The following is an 18625-nucleotide window of genomic DNA, read 5'->3' on the forward strand; positions in this document are numbered from 1 at the left end:
AGTATTATTGGCCCTTGTAACCACACCACGTGCAGCGGCACAGTGTCCTGGCTGATGTTTTTTGCAGCAAGCTAAAGGGGCTGCTCCCACCTGCCTGCAGAAAGGATTTCCCTTTCTGCAGGGACAGAGCCCTTCCCCCATAGCAGGCTTCAGTGGGGAAGAAGCTGCAGTCCTCAGCATGCTGCACAGGGAGCAGCTCTGGCCGCCAGAGCCAAGCAGCAAAAAACCAACAGCACGCGTGGGTGAAGGAGAAGCGGCAGCAGGCCTGGAGCCCTCCGCTCAGGGCAAGGTCAGCACACAGACACAGCGCTTGATGGTGAGGTGAAGAGCTGAAATGAAGCTGCTCCACAGCAGGGACTTTGTGCAGCCGGGTCCCCTCGCATCGCCCCGCTCCAGTCTTCCACCTGCCCCTCCAGGCACTGCTTCTGGACAGGCGGCCGGCCAGGCACAGCTGTGTTCCCTGCTGTGCCGTGGGGAAGGATGAACACACAGAGAGGTGCAACCCAGCCAGACTGAGCACAGAGGGGAGTTTGGCCACCTGTGTTTGCACTTGCGGAGGTGGCAGCAGTCACTCCAGCGCAGCCATGAGGAGATGCAGTTCTCTGAAGGCACTGCCATGGCGGCCGCTGAGCCCGGACTTGTTCTTTACAATGTTGCTGATGTTCTTCAGCTGCTCATAGCACAGCCTGCATTTAAGGAGCCTGTGAAAACAGCAGACACAGCATGAATGCTTAGCTGCATGGGAGATGTGCCTGCTCCCTAAGTGCTCGAGATTCATCTCAAGCAGGAGAGAAAATGCAAGCCCTGCAAATGGCCTGACTGGAATGAGAGCATGACTCTGCAGGAACAGCAGGTCTCCAGCCCGCATCCTGATGAAGCAGGAGAATGGCATCCTCACAAGGGCTCCTTCACGCCTATTTTGCCCTTTGGCAGTGAAGTCTGAGGAAGAAAGAGGTGCTGTTTCCGGAGAGCTGGTTCTCAGAGCAGGGTTACCCTGTGAATGAACTGGAAGCCCAAGGCCTAGCTGACAACTCCTGCGCTTTGTGAGGTGAAGGGTGCAGCCACTGGCTGGTTTTACTTCTGACATACCTGGGCTTTGTTTAGGTATGACTCATTACAGAGAAAGAGAGAAAAGCAGTCTTTGGCCTTTTCCTCTGAGCAGGAGAGGTTGGTATTTGCAGACAAAGGGAAAGGCATGCCCGGTCTAGTATCAAAACCTCGAGGAAAAGGAGCAAAGCTCAACTGGAAAGAGGCTGGTTTAAAAGGGAGCAAGTGGAGGGGAAGAGCTTACCTCTCCTCTCTGGTGATGTCCACTCCTACAGAAGGTGGTGCAGCAAGTATGTCGGTGATCAGTGGCAGGAATCTCTGCAGAATGAGTTTCAAGGAGGTGCAGCCCGTTTGCACATAACTGAAAAGCAAACAGAGAATCAGACCCCACCTGAACTTCATTCCTTTCCCACACATCCAGTTCGGGGGGGGGGGGGGGGGGCACACAAAATACTCAACCCCTTCCCTCCAGCACTTGCAATCAGATAAGGAGAACAGCAAGTGCCAATACAGTCTTAGTTGGAGCTGAGACTGAGAAGTGAGCCTTTTCCCAAGGCATACATCCTGCTAGGTGGGACTTTCCTGCACAAGAGTAGACATGTCCTGCTGAGGGTACCTGGCAGGATCCTCTCTCCTAGCAGGAAAGGATAGAAAACCCCATCTTAAGCAACATTCTGCCTTCCCACCTAAAGATGAAATTCAAAGCAGTCTTCTAACTGCAACAAAGACTGCCGTGGGATTTCATTTCCCTTGTCCCAAGCTGACAGTTTCATTCTCATCAGTGCACAGAGCCCGCTGGGTCTGTATCTATCAGACCCTTCCTGGCTCACAGCTACCTTCACCTACACCAACACACACCAAACCTAAACATCCTGCTCCTAATGAGGACTTCCTGCCCACACATTCTTCCCATATCATTTCCTAACACTCACTTGGCCACTCCACTGTTATCTCCCAGGTGTTGTACCAGCACCATGGTGTACCTGCTCTGAATTTCCACAGTTTTCTTTCAGCCACAAAAAGCCCCGTGGAGCCCTCCTATCAGCACCCACATCTCTCCCACTGAACACGCCATGTTCTCATGGCCTCACCTTTCGTATTTACTTTGGAGAAGTTTTTCTATCTGAGGCAGAACGACAGTGCATAAATCCAACTTCCAGAGAGACCTGAAAAGAAAAGCATGTGTTGCAAGGTCGGAGCATGAGGCTTTCCAAAGTTGAGCTGACACAAACGAAGTTTTCTGGCAGAAATGTCCAGGTAGCTGAGCACAAGTTTACTGAGCAAGTTCACTAACTCCCCCTTGTGACAGAAAGCAGCAGGTTCTGACATTTCATTTACTCCCTGCAGAATCACTTCATGAAGCCGTAAGACTTTGATTTTCCATACAAGACATCATTTACCAACAGAAAAGGCTCTGCAACTCCAGCAGTCAGTGGCACTGCAGAGCTGGAGATGAGACCACGAGCACACACATTTCATGCTGCCATGGCCAGCTGGACACGAGGCAGGTGCAGCACAGCACTCCTGACACAGCCAGAAAGCTCTTTGGTATCCCGGCAATCCAGCACTCACGCTGTCTGGTTGACAATGTTCAAGAGGTCCACAACAACAGACAGGTCGTTGGTTGCTACAGCAGAGTCCACAGAGCTCTGAGAGAGAAGGAGAAGAAAACTATTGCAAAGTCTGAATTGGCTAGACTAGGGTAATAAATACCAAATGCCACGTTTCAAAAAGCACAGTGGAAGAAATGAAGAGAAGAGAGGATAACCCTCTCCGTGTTTCACTGTGACCTTTCAAGCCCAGCTGGGCCATGGCAGCACTTTGCAACACACCCCTGGGCACAGACACTGTAAGAGCCCATCTTTTCTATGGGGCAGTCCCACAGCAGCCCATGGAGCTGCTCAGCTGCTCCCCTCATGAACCTCAGGCTTCTCCACTCCTTGCCTTGAAGTCACTGGTGCTCCATACAGCCCGCACAGTGTCCAGATTCTTGTGACGGCTGGTGAGCACCATGCACACAGTCTTGTGGCCTTTCCTGATCTGGGACATGATTTCTTCATCTACGAGCTCAGTCTGGCTTTGGTTTTTCAGAGCCTGAAAATACAGACACCAGTAGAGGAGCAATAACAGAACAGGATGGTACAGAAAGGGGAAGAGCTTTCTCTGTCCTCGAGGAGAGTTGGTTTTGGTGTACAGAGGGCCAAGAGGCCTCCGAGATATAAGAGGTAATGACTGTCGTGAAATAATGCTGTATGTGTAATGGCACACAACAATTTCCTACATGAATCACTGTCTAGTATGCGGACTCGTTCGGTGTCTTTGTCCCATCCCCTGTCCCCTGGTTTAATAACACATTCCTCAGGAGCACGGACCAACACTGCTGTGTTTGCATCAGCCTGCCATCACTGACACAAGGGGCTGGCTGGTCCAGCAGCCCTGAGGTGCTAACCCCACAGGAACTGCAAGTTGAAGCAGCTGGGAGGCAGGAGAGAAGCTGGCAAGGGAAGCACCGTGTGAGCAGGAGGAGAGCAGAAGGGGACATGTTCTTTGGCTGCTGCGTTCAGTGCCAATGACTGCAGGCTGCAGACAGAACTAAAAGACCCTTCTGCACCTCCAAGAATAGCCACTTTCTGATGCCACCAACACCAAGAGAAACGTCTGACCAAAGATACTTACTGGTAGGAAGTCAGAGGCTTTCAGGCCAATGGGCTCGTTCCTGGCTGCAGGAATAACTGATGGCTCTGCCCTGGGCAGAGGAGTTGATGAAGCAATTGGTGGCCTCTGAATTGGCTCAGGCTGCAGGAGAAATTGGGACAGAAGTTCTAGCAGCAGGAACATGGCCGTAGCCTCATGCCTTCTTTCCCCTCAAAACAGTTTCCCATTTGCTGGTATGGGTTAGAAGGCAATAAAATATCCCTCGAGTACACATCAGGCCTCAATGGAGGTTTGCAAAGAACAGGCAGACACTCCAGCAGAAGTGCTGAATGCTGTCATTGTTACTGGCTAAAAAATGAGGGCAATGGGCTGCGGCCAGCCTGAAGGCAGAGAGAATTCTAAAGAAGCCAGAACATCCTGTCTGGCTCCCAGGAGCTGCTTGAGATTCTGGCCATCACAGTCTCAGTTTGAGTGCCTGCAGAAATGTAGCACCTGAGTTCTCTTCAGAGTGCCCCTACTTGAGTTGAAGGAAGAAATATCATCATATGAGAAGGAAACAAATGCAGTACAGCCATCATCTGCTGAAGGCCCAGCCTTCAAGTCTGCTGCTCAGGTGAGACACGTGGATGGACTAAGAATGAAGCTGCACTTTTACTATTTTTAGAAAGAGGAATGAGCCTGATTAAAAATAGCAAAGCTTCTAGAATTCACCAATCTCTCACAGCAGGGGTGTGAACAGCCATTAGCAGATTATACTGTACGTACAAGCTCTTGCTTTGGCAACGGGGTCTGGACTTCCACAGGTTGGTTAGGCTTTGCTGCTTCCTTTGCAGTAACAGGCTCTATCAAGACAGAAAGAAGAGGGAAAGGAGAAATTGATTGTTCCTCACAAGAGAAGCTTAGAGTGCAGGCATTGCAAAGCTGGTCTACAATTAGTGATCACTGCAGACGTGCAACTCTCCCCGTTTGAAGAACCATTAACCTCATCCCCACCAAGCTGTTATTTTCAAACTCACCATCCTCTGGGGGGGCTGGAAAGGGTTCATTCATTCGAGGAGGAGTTCGAGCTACGGAGAAAGAGAAAATAAATGACAGAGTCATCCAAGGCTACAGATTAGTAATAGGTCAGCCTTGGAGCTGGGAGATCTCCAGCAGCTCCACTGATTAGGGCAATCAGAGATACAGCAAGCAGTTATCTTCTGCAGACCTTGACGCTATTGTTGAATTTAGCCAAAGGCTTTTAGCCTTCATGGATGGGACAAAACTGACTCGTGTAGCTCACTGCTGTAGAATGATGAAGCACAAGGCACTGTCACAGCAAATCACATTGGGAAAAACATTCACCTCCAAATAAACTCATTTACCAAAGTAAATAGAAATAGTGATTTCCTTATAAAGAGTATCTCATTTTCTTCATTAACAGAAAATGAGATACAGGCATTGCTCTGTGCCTCCTAAACAACAATTATCGCTTTCAAAAAACATTTTACCTTTCCTTCTTTAACAGGGGCTGCTGATTTTACACATACCAGAATTCTAAGCAAAGAGAAGATCCTGCAATACAGCGATGCTACCTAACCAGGACAGGAAGGCTCCATGCTTACAATGGAGCTCTGCATTCTGGGCCAGACTTCAATCAGACATCACTGCATCCTAGTAAAGGGGTAACCTTTCAGAAGTTTGCCAACATGCTTTGGTTCACAGTCCAAGCACAGAACAGTGAAGGCTTCTAAACTCCCTCAGGTCACAGATGCAGCCATTATTACAGTGCACCAAAGTTCACTGCTGCCGAATCAGTTTAGTGCCTACTGCTCTGAACTAGCCACATCACTCAAAAGCACAATAAGCCACAGTACTAACAGATGGCATTCTTGGGCTGGAAGATCTCTTTGTAATCCTCTGGGTTCTGGATCTCAGCCTTGGATTCCTTCTCATCCCGCTCCTCTTCACTACTGGGACTGCGTCTCTCGCTCTCTGAACTGTGCTTCACTCTACTGTGAAAGAAAGAGATGCTATAAGGGCACGTCCCTCACGGCCCCTGTGAGACAGAACAGAAGCACTGAGCTCCTTCTACGTTTCCTTACAATGTTGAAGTTACAACAAAGCAGATTTCCCTTACCTCTGAGGCTTGCTGCAGCTAGTTGAGGGTCTGTCATAGCTGCGACGAAGGGAGGACCCTGTAGGGGTGGGCTGAGACAGGGGCTCGTCGTTCCTGAGCAGCCCATGAGGAACTGAACCTGATTTTGTGACTCTGCTGAGATCCACAACAAAGGAAGAGACTGTGCTTTGTGCACAGGAAACTCCTATCTGCAGAGGCAAAAGATCAAGGTAGTTCACTGAACAGCACGGACCACGTCAGCCCTTCTGAGATCAGAGTGACAGTGCTTGAGAACGTGCCAAGTCAGTACTTTGGCTTCTTCAGTTGCAAACAGCCAGTGTTTCATGAAACGCTCTGACAAAACATACAGTGTCATCTGGTAGTGGTCAAGCTAAGTCCCCCTTCTTTCCTCCAGAAAACAAAGATGAAGTGGAGCACAAAGCTCCTGAAAAAAAAAAAAACAAGCCCAGAAGCTTTGTCTAAGCACTGGACACACTGCATGGCTGCTTGCAGTCTGACACAGCCTTACAGGTCAGGAGGCCTGCAAGCAGGAGGATTTATCTCATGTTTTGCAACCCCCCCCTCCCCAGCTCCTCACAAACGGTGTCTTACCAGCTGGTTGTTGCAGATAGCTAGGTCAGCCACTTTTCCCCAGTTCACTAAGACCACATCAAAGCAGCGCTCTGGCTCCCAGCCGTATACACGCAGAGAATCCTGGTAGCCACCATACAAACAGCAGCCATCTGGGTTGAAAAGAACACACCTGGGAGAAGGCAGATGGAGAATTTAGACACAACTTTCCAACGCCGCGCACTGCCCAGGGCTGTATCCTGACTTCTCTGAACACCTCCAGCACTATTCTCAGTAAGCATCTGGTGAACTGGTTCAAATTTCTCTCCACAGCTTTCCCTCTCACAAAATCTCCAGTCCAGCCCCAGTTTTGGTCTCTGCCTGGTAGGAATTTTACTGTGGTAGGAATTTAACATACCTGACAGGAGTAGCCTCCTCTTCAATACAGCTCACAACATGAAACTTCTCCAAGTCCCAGAAACGAATGGTCCTGTGCACAGGACAGAATAAAAATCATTGCTCATCTGTCTGGAAATCTGCCTTGGGATCAAGTATTAAAGTAACCCACCCAAAACCACAACAAATTCCACTGTTGTGCATGCATGATGAACTTGCACAGAGGACCAGTGTAGCTAAGATCTGTAAGTCCAGCCCAAGATGCTTAGAGGCTCTAGAAATGTATAGGTTTTTAGAGCAGAAGCAGAGGGCTGCCTGCTATACACACAGGATTAGTGAGCCACTCGAGCCCACTGCACTGTTTTCTGGCATGGCAGGGAGCATGAGCAGTTTTGGATGAGAAGAGCTCTATATTCTGTACATCACAAGTATGTCATGCTGTTGGCTAGGTGACACGCTCTTGCAATGGTTTGAGTCGTGTGACATTCCTGCTTGCCGTGTTCCTAAAAGGAAGGGCATCAGGAAAGGGAAGTGTTATCAACAATTCCCTTTCTTCTCTTTCCTCTGTCTTTACCTGTCAGAGCTGCCAGAAGCCAAAAGGTATTCACTGGGATGGAATTCAACAACACTGACTGGGCCAGAATGTCCTGTGAACTCGAACATTACCTTTCCAGCAGTCAGATCCCACAGCTGGAAGAAAGTAAGGACAGAGCCAGAAATTGATATGGTATATCCAACTTAGTCAACATTACTAATGAATAAGTACATTTATTTAGCAACTTTTACTAAGATGACTCTTGCCACGTTTAGGGATCACAATTCTACCATCATAAAAACCTGAATTTTCATGAGCATCGTGCCAACATATCTGCTGGACAAGGACACTTCATCACACGTAACTCATGTGGGGATGCTGCGGGCCACTGGACACGATCCCCAATAAACACTTGTCCTGGCAAAGTCACAGAGCCCAGCCAGCTGCCTAACGAACAAAAGGGGGCTATGAGGGACTGTTGGTAATGCCTCGTTCAGCCAGCCAACCAACCAGCAAGTCCAGTATTCACATCAGGTGAGGGAGATGTCATAATGAATTACCTTGACAGTGTGATCATCAGCAGCAGAGGCTAACCACTTGCCATCAGGACTAAATCGGAGGCATCTCACTGCTTGTGTGTGACTCTGCCACCAGAAAAACAAAAAGAATTTTCCTGTGGTTTCTTTTTCTTTTCTTTTTCTTTTTCTTTTTCTTTTTCTTTTTCTTTTTCCTTCCTTTGGATGGAATTCTGGCTTTTGTCTTTTGATACAGAATCATAGAATCACAAGGTTAGAAAGGACCTACAAGACAGTAATCCAGCTGTCCTTCTCTCACCATTACTACCACTAAGCTACTAAACCATATCTCGCAGCAGACACCTCTTGAACACTACCAGGATGGAGACTCCACCACCTCCCTGGCCAACCATTCCAGCACCTGATCGCTCTCTGAGAGAAAAAGTTTTTCCTTATACATAATCTAAATTTTCTCTGGTGCAACTTGTGGCCATTTCTTTGGGTCCTGTTTGTTGTCTGGGAGAAGAGGTCGAACCCCTCCTCATCACAACCTCCCTTCAGGAAGCTGCAGTGCACGATGAGGTCTCCTTGAGCCTCCTCTTCTCCAGGCTAAACAATCCCAGCTCCCTCAGCCGTTCCTCATCAGACTTGTGCTCCAGACCCCTCACCAGTTTTATTGCCCTTCTGTGGACACATTTCAGGGCCTCAATGTCTTTCTTGTAGTGAAGGGCCTAAAACTGAACACAATACTCGAGGTGCAGCCTCACCAGTGCTGAGTACAGGGCAATGAGCTCCCTGCTCCTGCTGGCCACACTACTCCTAATGCAGGCCAGGATGCTGTTGTGTGCACCTGGGCACACTGTGGGCTCATGTTCAGCCGAGCATCAACCAACACCCCCAGGTCCCTTTCCTCTTCACAGTCATCCAGCCACTCAGCCCCAAGCCCATAGTGCTGCATGGGGCTGCTGTGGCCGATGAGAATCAAATTGAAGCTAACCAGATTTCTTTGTTAAGACACATGAGATGTTAATACACTGGCTTCTAGATGGGATGTATATATAATAATATATAATTAACATATCGTTCTTTGGGGAGAAGAAAGCTCCATGAATAGAATCATGTCAGCTGTAGTGGAAATGTCAAGTCAAACCCTGAAACAGTGATTGAGCACCTGGTGGGAAGGCAGGGCCAACTCAGGGGAGCTCAGGTGCAAGCAATGAACCTGAGTGACTGGAAGGGGTGGAACCAGCATCCATCCCTTCCCAGACCTCATTTAAGGGTTGGCAGTGGAGGTGAGGGCATCTCTTGTTGGAGGCCCCTGCATACTTGAAGCCTTCCAAAGGTAAGAAGCTCTTTTCCTTCATTTCTGTATCTGTTGCATTTTGGGCTTGTTCTTATTTGCTGAAGCCAAAGACTGTGCCACTCTGCATTATAATCCTGTTACATCAGTGCAGGGGGGACTTCATGGTGATAGCAGTCAGAGCATGAAGAAACTCTTACTCATGGAAGCCAGCCAGACTGAAGTACATTAACTCCTATGATACCCATTTTGTGTTCCCATACAGTTCAAAGGTCTACAGAGCTTTATTAGACCACTTCACATGCAGACCTTGTTTTTATATCAGGAAACTAAAAAGTTAATTGCACATCATCCCTCCAAGGTTTGCCCACAAGCCCTAGAGAAGGAAGAAATCTTTCTCCTGATAATGTTTTACCTTATACTTGAAGATGCAGCCTTTTCTTCGTACGTCCCACAGCTACGGGGGGAAAAAGCAAACAAAATATGCTTAGAAAGGTACATGGCTGGGGGTGCAAGAGCCCTGCCAAAACATACTATCAATCTACTACTGATAGCAGACAGCTGATAGTAGAATAGATAGAAATTGCTGGAGGGGCTGCTAAAGCCCTGCTCACTCCAGCTACATTTCCTAGCCTAATTTCCCAAGTGAGAATCACTTCTGCAAGGTATTTCCTACTACAGAAGCTCTGCTGCTGCAGATAAATACCAGCCTGCTTAAGCAGGTGCACTCCACAGTGATGAGTACATCTGTTCTGTGCTTGCTGACACCAGCTCACAGCAGGCACCTACCCTGAGCCCTGTGGAACAAGCCACATTCCACAGCTGAGGAGTCACACTCATGAGTTACCACTGTGAAGACACATGCATGAATTTCACAAGCACTCACAAATGCCCTGCCCCCACACAAACACTAATGAAGATGTACATCATCTACCAGCAGCTCAGCACAAGACATGCTCTGGTTCTCTTCATAACAAAAAGGCTGCAAGTAAAGAGAGTAATCTCTAGAGGAAGGCAAGCTTTACCTTAATGTCTGTATCCAGAGAGCCAGATGCCACGAAACTTCCATAAGGATGGAAGTCAAGGCTGCAGATGTTTGCTTTGTGACCAAGTAGTGTACGAAGAACTGGGAAAGGAGAAGCAAAGCAGGCAGAAAGAATTAGGAGCAAGTATTTAGTACCTCATCTCACCTCAACAACATGCAGGAGTTTAGTAAGACTGTCCTCACTGCAAAACAAATGCTACATATGGGTTATTCGTCTCTATGTATTATTCTACCAAAATGCCTCCAACTCTACCCTCACAATGCACAGAAACAGCAATAGGGGCCCATGTTCATACAGTCTTAAAACCAGCTGAGTTTCAGGGGATCTTTAAAGGTCATTTAATTCAACTCCTCTGCAATGAACAGGGAATATTCAACACTCCTAATGAAATCCCTGTCCTCAGGTATGGAAACCATGAATAGAATTCAGCTGTGACCAATCTGAAAATAAAACTAAAAAGGTATGCTTAGAGGCAGCTGTCTGACAGTGTTGTCTTTCCACTCGTCGTAAAGAGCAAAACAGTAGGTGGGGTAGTTCCAGCCAGGAAGTGGAAGGGACACCATTCACCCTGTGGATATCAGATGGGCCCTTTTTGAGTGCTCTGCACAAGCCTGACTTCCACCTCTTATGCTGCAGTATTTGCATCAGGCTCCTTCAACTGCTCCTTCCTGCTTACAGAGTGGGAATGGGCACTCAGAAAGCAGGAGGTGAAGAAAATGACCCACTATTTGAGCAAGCCATCAACAAAGTAATGCTCTTGTAATTCTGGAAACCAGAAGGGACCCGTTGAACAGGTACATCTATCTCTGAGAGCAGAAGTCAATGTTGAGAAGCAAAAATTGCTCATATAATGACAGGGACAATCTCTTCCTACCACCAGTCATCTGGGACCACGTCATGGTTCCCCTGGTACCAATTAGCTTGAGCCAGATTTGGAATGCTCATTAGCACAGATGCTGGTCCATAGGCCTACTACTAACTCCAGCTAGATCAGTTACTCTGCACTGGTAGAGTCAAACTCAGTTGTAACTGAACTGATTCTAACTGAATGATAAAAGTGCTCTTTGTTTTCTGTGACACCAGCTGTTTGCTTTGTTTCTTCAACTCATGATGAGTAAGAATCAAACTACAACATCCTCATGGTAAAACTAGCTGCCCATGGTTTGGATGAGCTGGGTGAAACACTGGCTGATGGCCGGGCCCAAAGAGTTGCTGTCAATAGAGTTAAATCCAGTTGGCAGCCAGTCATGAGCGGTGTCTTCCAGGGCCTGGTCCTGGGGCTGCTTCTATTTAACATCTTTATGAATAATCTTGATGAGGGGATTGAGTGCACCTTCAGAAAGCTTGCAGATGACACCAAGTTGGGAGGGAGTATTAATCTGCTTGAGGGGAGAAAGGCACTGTAGGGGGATCTGGATAGACTGGACCGATGGGCCAAGGTTAACTGTAAGAGTTTCAATAGGGCCAAGTGTCGGGCCCTGCATTTTGGTCACAGCAACCCTCCAGGCTTCAGGAGCAGTGACTGGAAAGCTGCCTGACAGAAAGGGATCTCAGTGTACTGATGGATGTTGGATATGAGCCAGCAGTGTGCCCAGGTGGCCAAGAAGACAAAGGCATCCTGGCTTGCATCAGGAATGCTGTGGTGAGAAGGATGAGGGAAGTCATCCTGCCCCTGTACTTGGCATTGGTGAGGCCTCACTTCGAGTTCTGCGTCCAGTTTTGGGCACCTCAGTACAGAAAGGACACGGAGGTGCTGGAGCAGGTGCAGAGAAGGGCAGCAAGGCTGGTGAAGGGCTTGGAGAATATGGCCTGTGAGGAGAGACTGAAGGAACTGGGGCTGTTTGGTCTGGGGGAAAAGAGGCTGGGAGGAGACCTTATTGTTCTCTTCCAATACCTGAAAGGTGCTTACAGCAAATAGGGGCTGATCTCTTCTCACTGGTGACAGGAAGAGGGGAAATGGCTTCAAGTTGCACCAGGGTAAGTTTAGGTTGGATATCAGGAAAAGCTTCTTTACAGAAAGAGTTGTTAAGCACTGGAATGGGCTCCACAGGGAGGTGGTTGAGTCGCCATCCCTGGGTGTGTTTAAAAACTGTCTGGAGGTGGTGCTCAGGGATGTGACTTAGCAGAGGGGTGTCAGAGTTAGGGTAGCATGGTCAGGTTGCAGTCAGACTTGATGATCTTTAAGGTCTTTTCCAATCTGAGTGATTCCATGTAGCATTTCTGCTGGACTCCACTCAAGGAATTCACAGTACTTAAGCAAATTTGTTGGAGCTGTCCTCTAAAGGATCAGAGCCTGATGAGTTCACAGCTTCTACAATTTAATGCAAGTTAGATCTTTGTCTCCTTCTGTGCTGTGCAAGGGCAGAAAGGGAGAAAAACTGAAGAAAAAAAAATTCCTCAAAATTACATTGAAGAAAAAAGGAAAGATCTCACCTGAAAGTGAGAGCAAGAGGTCAGCAAGCAGGAGGTGCCTGGACTTGTGTAGAACCTAACAGATTTTCATTCTGATTTTAGTGTTAAGTATATCCTTCCATTAAGGCTGAAGGTACGAGTACCATTTATATATGCCCTGTTATTCCTGATGTGTAGAAAAACTTATCTGGAACACAGATTTCAATCTCAGATGAGGTCAAAATCCTGGAAGCTACTTCCTTATCTCCATCTCCACAATAAATGCACAGATTTCTCCTTCAGTATGTACACAGACCTCTACTGTTTCAAGCAGGAATTCCACAAATGCCCTCTAACAGTACTGAAAACAAAAGCAAGGCTGGGCATTTCTTCTTACATTAGGAATGCTGTGAGTTGGCATAAACATTGAGCATAAAGATATGGCAGAAATGTATGTATTAATAGAAGAGAAAACTCATGGCAACATACTTTTGGCAGCTTCCAGGTCCCAGACTCGAATGGATCCTGACTGGGACCCTGCAACAAGAAGTTCCTCCTTGGCACTGATCTGTAGGCTCTCAATGGGTGTTGTGTGGCCTGACAAGCTCTGCAATAAAAACCACAGGTCACAAGCAGTGGTCACTGACACAGATCTGGGCACTGTTTAAGTCCCCAGTGGCACAGCTCACGCTCAACTGGAAGCTATTTAGTTGGGACCAGCTGGTTGTGCCACTGCTCCTTTTTCCTCAGCAGCTGGTAGAGCATCCCAAAGACCATCCCTGCAGCTAGCACTGTGCACCATCTTCCATGTTATCCCACTTGCTGGAACACTGATTTTTTTCAAGGCTGCATCAACAGAAACATGTGCAGCTAAACATTAAGTGCAGATGCCCAGATGAGGCTGACACATGCTTATATTAAAGGAATTATGCTAGGCAAGCACAATGGCACTGTGCTTATTCTAAGTGGGTCATATAGGTCTCACAAACAGGTTACAAAATCAAAGCAAGCACAAAAGCAGGGCCATTCAAAACCTTCCCAAAAGCAAGGAGCCACATGTTGCTGCCAGCACTGGATGTCACAATGATAACATGGTGCTATCATTGAAATATTAATTGGAAGCAGGAGCTTATAATTCGCATGTATGCATTTTCTTTCATCCTTGAGCATCTGAAAGCTCACCAATTATCTAAGAATTTTGAAAAGGCTAGTATTTAATATCAGTGTACACACTATTATTATAGGCCTTTTGCTCATCAATTAAGCAATATGATTATCCCCTGCTTTACCTCATCCTCACACAGGTCTGTTGAAACAGTTAAGCTAGCTCTGTGCCTCCACTCAGGTACAGAAGTTGGGGATGGCAGCTGAAAGCCACCTGTTTTAATGGGGATTTCTCTGGATTTCAAGCAGATCTGCAGCATTCCAGGGCTACGACTGTCACTGTGCAGGGAGGGACAAACAGGAATCAAGCTGCAGTGCTACTTGCTAAGTCTCTTCTTTCTCTTCTCCTCAAAGTGTGAATCCCAACCCCGAATCTCAACACTATCTCACTTTGCCTAGAGAAATCCTTCCATAATGCAACATTATGTTGTTAATTAAACAAGTGATGAGGGACACTTGCTCTAGATACTTTTCCACAACACCCACTTGAAGGAAAAGTGATACAGCACAGACAGCTGTTAAATGTGCTGTAGTGGTAACCCTACTCTTCCTAACGTGCTGTGCCCAGGATTATGCTTTCCCAGCCTATGGTCAAGTCAGTATTCTAACTTTGTGCTGACAATAAGTGACTGTGGGACAGGTGGAAATGCTTCCTGCTAGGAGGGCAAACTCCCAGATGCAAATTTGGCCCTTGTAGCTCATACTACCAGATGAGCTGTCCTCATGCAAAACTGTAATTACCTGCAGCACAGTAACAGAAGACTCAGTATTTATTATCTGAGAGAATACAAGTTCTGCTGGAGCACAGAGCCATCCCTGATCATCCTTGGAACAGCAGCCTCACTAATAATCAAATTCTGTCCCAAACTTTTGCTAGCATCTGGCCAACTGGCTTTGCATTGCTAAATTCTATTCACAAGTCCCACAGCCTACACCCCTCTCTTTCCTCGTTCCCCACCTTTCCTATCTCAGAATTAATATTCCCCTCCCCAGGAAGCTGAAGCAGGCCCGCTCTCACCATGACACAGTTGGGCTTGTTAACTGACCACACGTTGACCCGACAGTCATCTCCTCCGGTTGCCAGCAGCCGGCCCGATTTCTTCCCCAGGACTAATGAGGACACGTTGCTGCTGTGAGCCACGATCTCTTCTGCGCAAGATGAAGCAAGCAGTTAGGATGATCCACATTACAGATTTTCCACCCCATCCCTTCTAAAAAGGTTTAAAAAAATAAAATAAAATAAAATCTTCTTGCTCCGGAAAGCATTTCCAGTTTCCACCAGACAAGCTGCAGCAGCTTGCAAGTCAGATAAGAAGTCACACTATTATCTGGCTTCAAACAGTCCTTCTGGGCTCTGTCTGCTGCACTTAAGATGTTTGCTGGCCAAGCTTCACGACTCCAGTGCTCACATGGCTTCCTAAAAGCATCTTCTCTCCCCAGCAGCAATGCAGCAGCTTTTAAAGACTGCAGCAACCTGCTCAATGAGGCTGCTTTTCCTTCCGCACCGAGGTGGGTCAGCAGAGCTGCTTCAGAAGCTGCAATGGTAAGCAGCAGAAACACACTCCTAGAAAAGAACTCTAACCTGGACAGCTGCATCCAACCCCAGAGGGACTCATACAGTTTGTTACCTGACAGAGCAAAGTGCCAGACTCAGCAGAGGGAGAGGTGGAGCTGCCTCCCTGTGCCAAAGTGAAACTTAGCAATGCCACAGACAGAGGAAGGATGGGCGTTTATCTGAAGGGGCACCAAAGCAAATGTGGCCAAAAGACTGTTAAGAACTGGAGGGCAGATGGAAATGCTAGAGTTCTAGGAAAGAAAGCCTTGCAAGCGTGCGGCAAAAGATAAGCCAAAAGAGCGCTTTTGCACAGACATCAACTTTTATAATGGATTTTAAAATCCACCCAAATTTTTGGCAGGAGCTTTTGGCAGATGTATTTACCAATTTCTTCCCCGGCTCCTCTCTTCTTTGAGAGTTTACTGCATTTGCTGGCCTAATAGGTATGAAATTTGTCGAAAAAAGGGGCAGGCAGTAATCAATTCAGCTCTGCTTGGGGTTGCTCTGGTGGGAAGGGCGATGTGACCGTGTAAAGCACACCACTAATCCAAAGGGCCATCAGACAGCTGCAGCAATAATTACATCTGCTTTGATCTCAGGCTCTGAGTGTTTTTCTGAAAGCAAAACTGCGCAACTTTCACTTCAGCTGGAGGAACACCTTTCAAATTACACAGGTAAATGGACTTAAACGAGATGAGCCAAGCTGAAAGTACGTGTGCTCTGTGATGAAAGACCAATCTTCCTCAGGACGACGCTGAAGGAGGTACGTGTGCAAAGAATCAAAGGCAACAAGCAGTACAATTAGTACTGAGAGACCAACTCACTTGTAAAAAAGTTAAGTACAGATGCTGAGCGCTGCTGCTACCAATAGGAATGCATCAGCACCCCGTGCTTTTCCTCTTCCTGGTTTCATTCTTCGCAGTAGAGCGGATGTTTCAGTGTCACGACTGAAGCCCCAACCCCAGCCCACACGTGGGCCCTCCTCCCCTCAGCCCCAGGGCCTTTTCTCGGGGTCACAACGCCACCGAGCCCCCCAGCAGCACCACGGACTCTGAAGAGGACGCCGAGGGAGGGCAGAGCCCAGCACCGCGACGTGTCGATCTGCTGCCGGCGGTTCCCACAGCTGCAATTTCAGCAGGACGGCACAGAAATCCGCTTTTCCGCCCCTCACACAGGGCACGGGCGGCTCACCTCGGTGCAGTGCCACCTCCCGGCCCAGGCCCGCTCCCAACAGCCGGTTCCCCCCCCCGCGTCCCCCCGCCACTCACGCAGCTTCCAGGCCGTCTTGGTGACGACGGCCGCTGCCATCTCCCGCCGGCCGCCAGGCTCCGCGCCCGGCTCGGGGCTCGACCCCCGCCGCGTCCTAGCACGGCCGCTCCCCCGCCACCATCCGCAGCTCCGCCGCCTCCCTTCGAGCTTCTCCTCGCCGCCGATCCCCGCGGGGCGGCCCGTGGAGGCCGACGGACCCGCAGCCGTCCGCTCGCAAGGCTCGGATGCCCCGACCTGCCCCCCGTTGCCCCTTCTTGCCCGGCGCCTGGCAACCGGGCCCTGGCAACCGGCCCCCCACCGCCAACCTCGGGCACGCCCCGCCACCGCCCGGCTTCCGCCAATCAGAGCCGCCCTTACTCTCCGGCGTCCAAGCCAATCCGCGGTGCCGCTCTGTCCCGCGGAACCGCCGCGCCGTGCGGTTGCCGGGGTTCTGTCAGGCGCTCGACCAATGGGAGACGAGGGATGGCAGGTTGCCATGGGAACCACAGAGCGGCTGACCATTCGCAGCGCGGCTTTTTCGAGGAGCTTTTCCGGCCCAGCCAATAAAGAGGGGCGGAGATTGGGTCGCTGCGGGGTTTTCTTTTTGTTGTTGTGGGGTTTTTTTTAATTTTAATTTTAATTTTCTTTTTTTTAGGTTTGTGGGTGCTGAGAAGGGTGACGTGGCTGCGCTCGGGTTCCCGTCAGGTGGGAATGGACACGCAGCTGGGTGGTGCAGTGCTGCTCTCTGCAGTGTGCATTGGCTGCTTCTTGGCAGGCAGCTGTGTCCCCAGCGGTTGCCCGTAACAGGATTTCTAAGTTAATTTGTTCTGGCATCTGCTATTGAGTTAATGCTGATTTAATCCTCGCAGGCTGGCTTGCTCTTCTCCTGCTTCCTGAGCCCTCAGCATTTCTTTCCTCCTCAGTTCTCTGGGGTCCGTCATTCTCCAGGAGTTCACTCTTTGTGGTTCAGGAATTGTTTTGGCTCACTCCTTCTATTCCTTTAATTACTTCAGTGCTGTGTTCTTACCCTGGTAACCGTATTTATCTGTCACAGAGGAGGAGGAAGTTTTTCACTCAGAGGGTGGTGAGGCACTGGCACAGGTTGCCCAAGGAGGCTGTGGATGCCCCATCCCTGCAGGCATTCAAGGCCAGGCTGGATGTGGCTCTGGGCAGCCTGGGCTGCTGGTTGGTGACCTGCACACAGCAGGGGGTTGGAACTGGATGAGTATTGTGGCCCTTTTCAACCCAGGCTGTTCTATGATTCTGTGGTAAGAGCTTTCTCTCTATGTGACCTAGCTGCATTAGGTCACCACGCCAGCAAAGCACTGACAGAGGGATGCAGCCCTGAGCTGCTCTTGTCAGGCACCTGAGGATGCCAGGTGCTGTCACAAAAGCCCTGAGAGCTGCAAAACCCAGGGGCTGGGAGGCTCAGTCACACCCAGAGAATTGCTGTGGTGTCAGCCACCTCCCCAGGAGACACAGACGCTGCACACAAAAGGAGTGCATCATCCTTCCATCAACACCTAATTGGATGCCACCCTGTGCAAGGGCAAGGTGGTAGATTTTAATGACCTGTGATATTTGGATTAAGCATAATGAGTTTCTTCTGCTAGGTGGCTTTCTACAATGAGAACAGTGCAAGAGAAAATGATTCTGTTGCAATAAAAAAGGCAGTCATTGGGGTTCTCTATAAAAGCTGATTAAAGTATCTATGACTTAAAATAGGCAGCAGGCATAAACAAAGTCTCATCTGCTCTGACTCATGCTGTATCTCATGTGTAATGCACCTTATTCTATCACCAGAAAAACAAAACCCAAACATTTCTACCTTCCTCTGTCTCTGGTCAGTGTAGCCTTTGTTGAAGATGATCATTACAGATTGTTCCTTGAAGACAGCAATTGTTGGGAGCTGTGGGCAGAACCACCAGATGTGTTTGCTGTGCCTCGTCCAGGACATCAGGAATTGATTCCTAGCAGGTTCGGGGACTTGTGTGGCAACACACTAACTGGCTTCTATTTTTTGGTATCAGGGAATGATTATTAGCAAGACAGTGGATTGTCTAAAATAGTAGATGGTACAGGTTCATTAAAAGCCCCTGGAGCTC

The 18625-nt window shown here is 48.6% G+C and overlaps 1 protein-coding gene across 1 annotated transcript; it reads right to left on the reverse strand.

Annotated features, from left to right (window-relative positions):
* Window positions 1–568: 568 nt before the first annotated feature.
* Window positions 569–16580, reverse strand: KATNB1 (katanin regulatory subunit B1; the record flags this gene model as incomplete). The annotated part of the gene is made up of 19 exons (XM_079541588.1): window positions 569–701; window positions 1292–1408; window positions 2139–2213; window positions 2620–2696; window positions 2992–3141; window positions 3724–3843; window positions 4468–4544; window positions 4719–4769; window positions 5563–5693; window positions 5822–6009; window positions 6413–6563; window positions 6789–6860; window positions 7341–7456; window positions 7862–7945; window positions 9532–9573; window positions 10142–10242; window positions 13043–13160; window positions 14736–14866; window positions 16541–16580. The coding sequence occupies 19 exons, from the start codon at window positions 16578–16580 to the stop codon at window positions 569–571; spliced, it is 1974 nt and encodes a 657-aa protein (XP_079397714.1).
* Between the last annotated feature and the right edge of the window lie 2045 nt (window positions 16581–18625).

Source organism: Tetrao urogallus (genome assembly GCF_951394365.1).
Source record: "Tetrao urogallus genome assembly, chromosome: 12".
NCBI classification, from domain to species: domain Eukaryota; kingdom Metazoa; phylum Chordata; class Aves; order Galliformes; family Phasianidae; genus Tetrao; species Tetrao urogallus.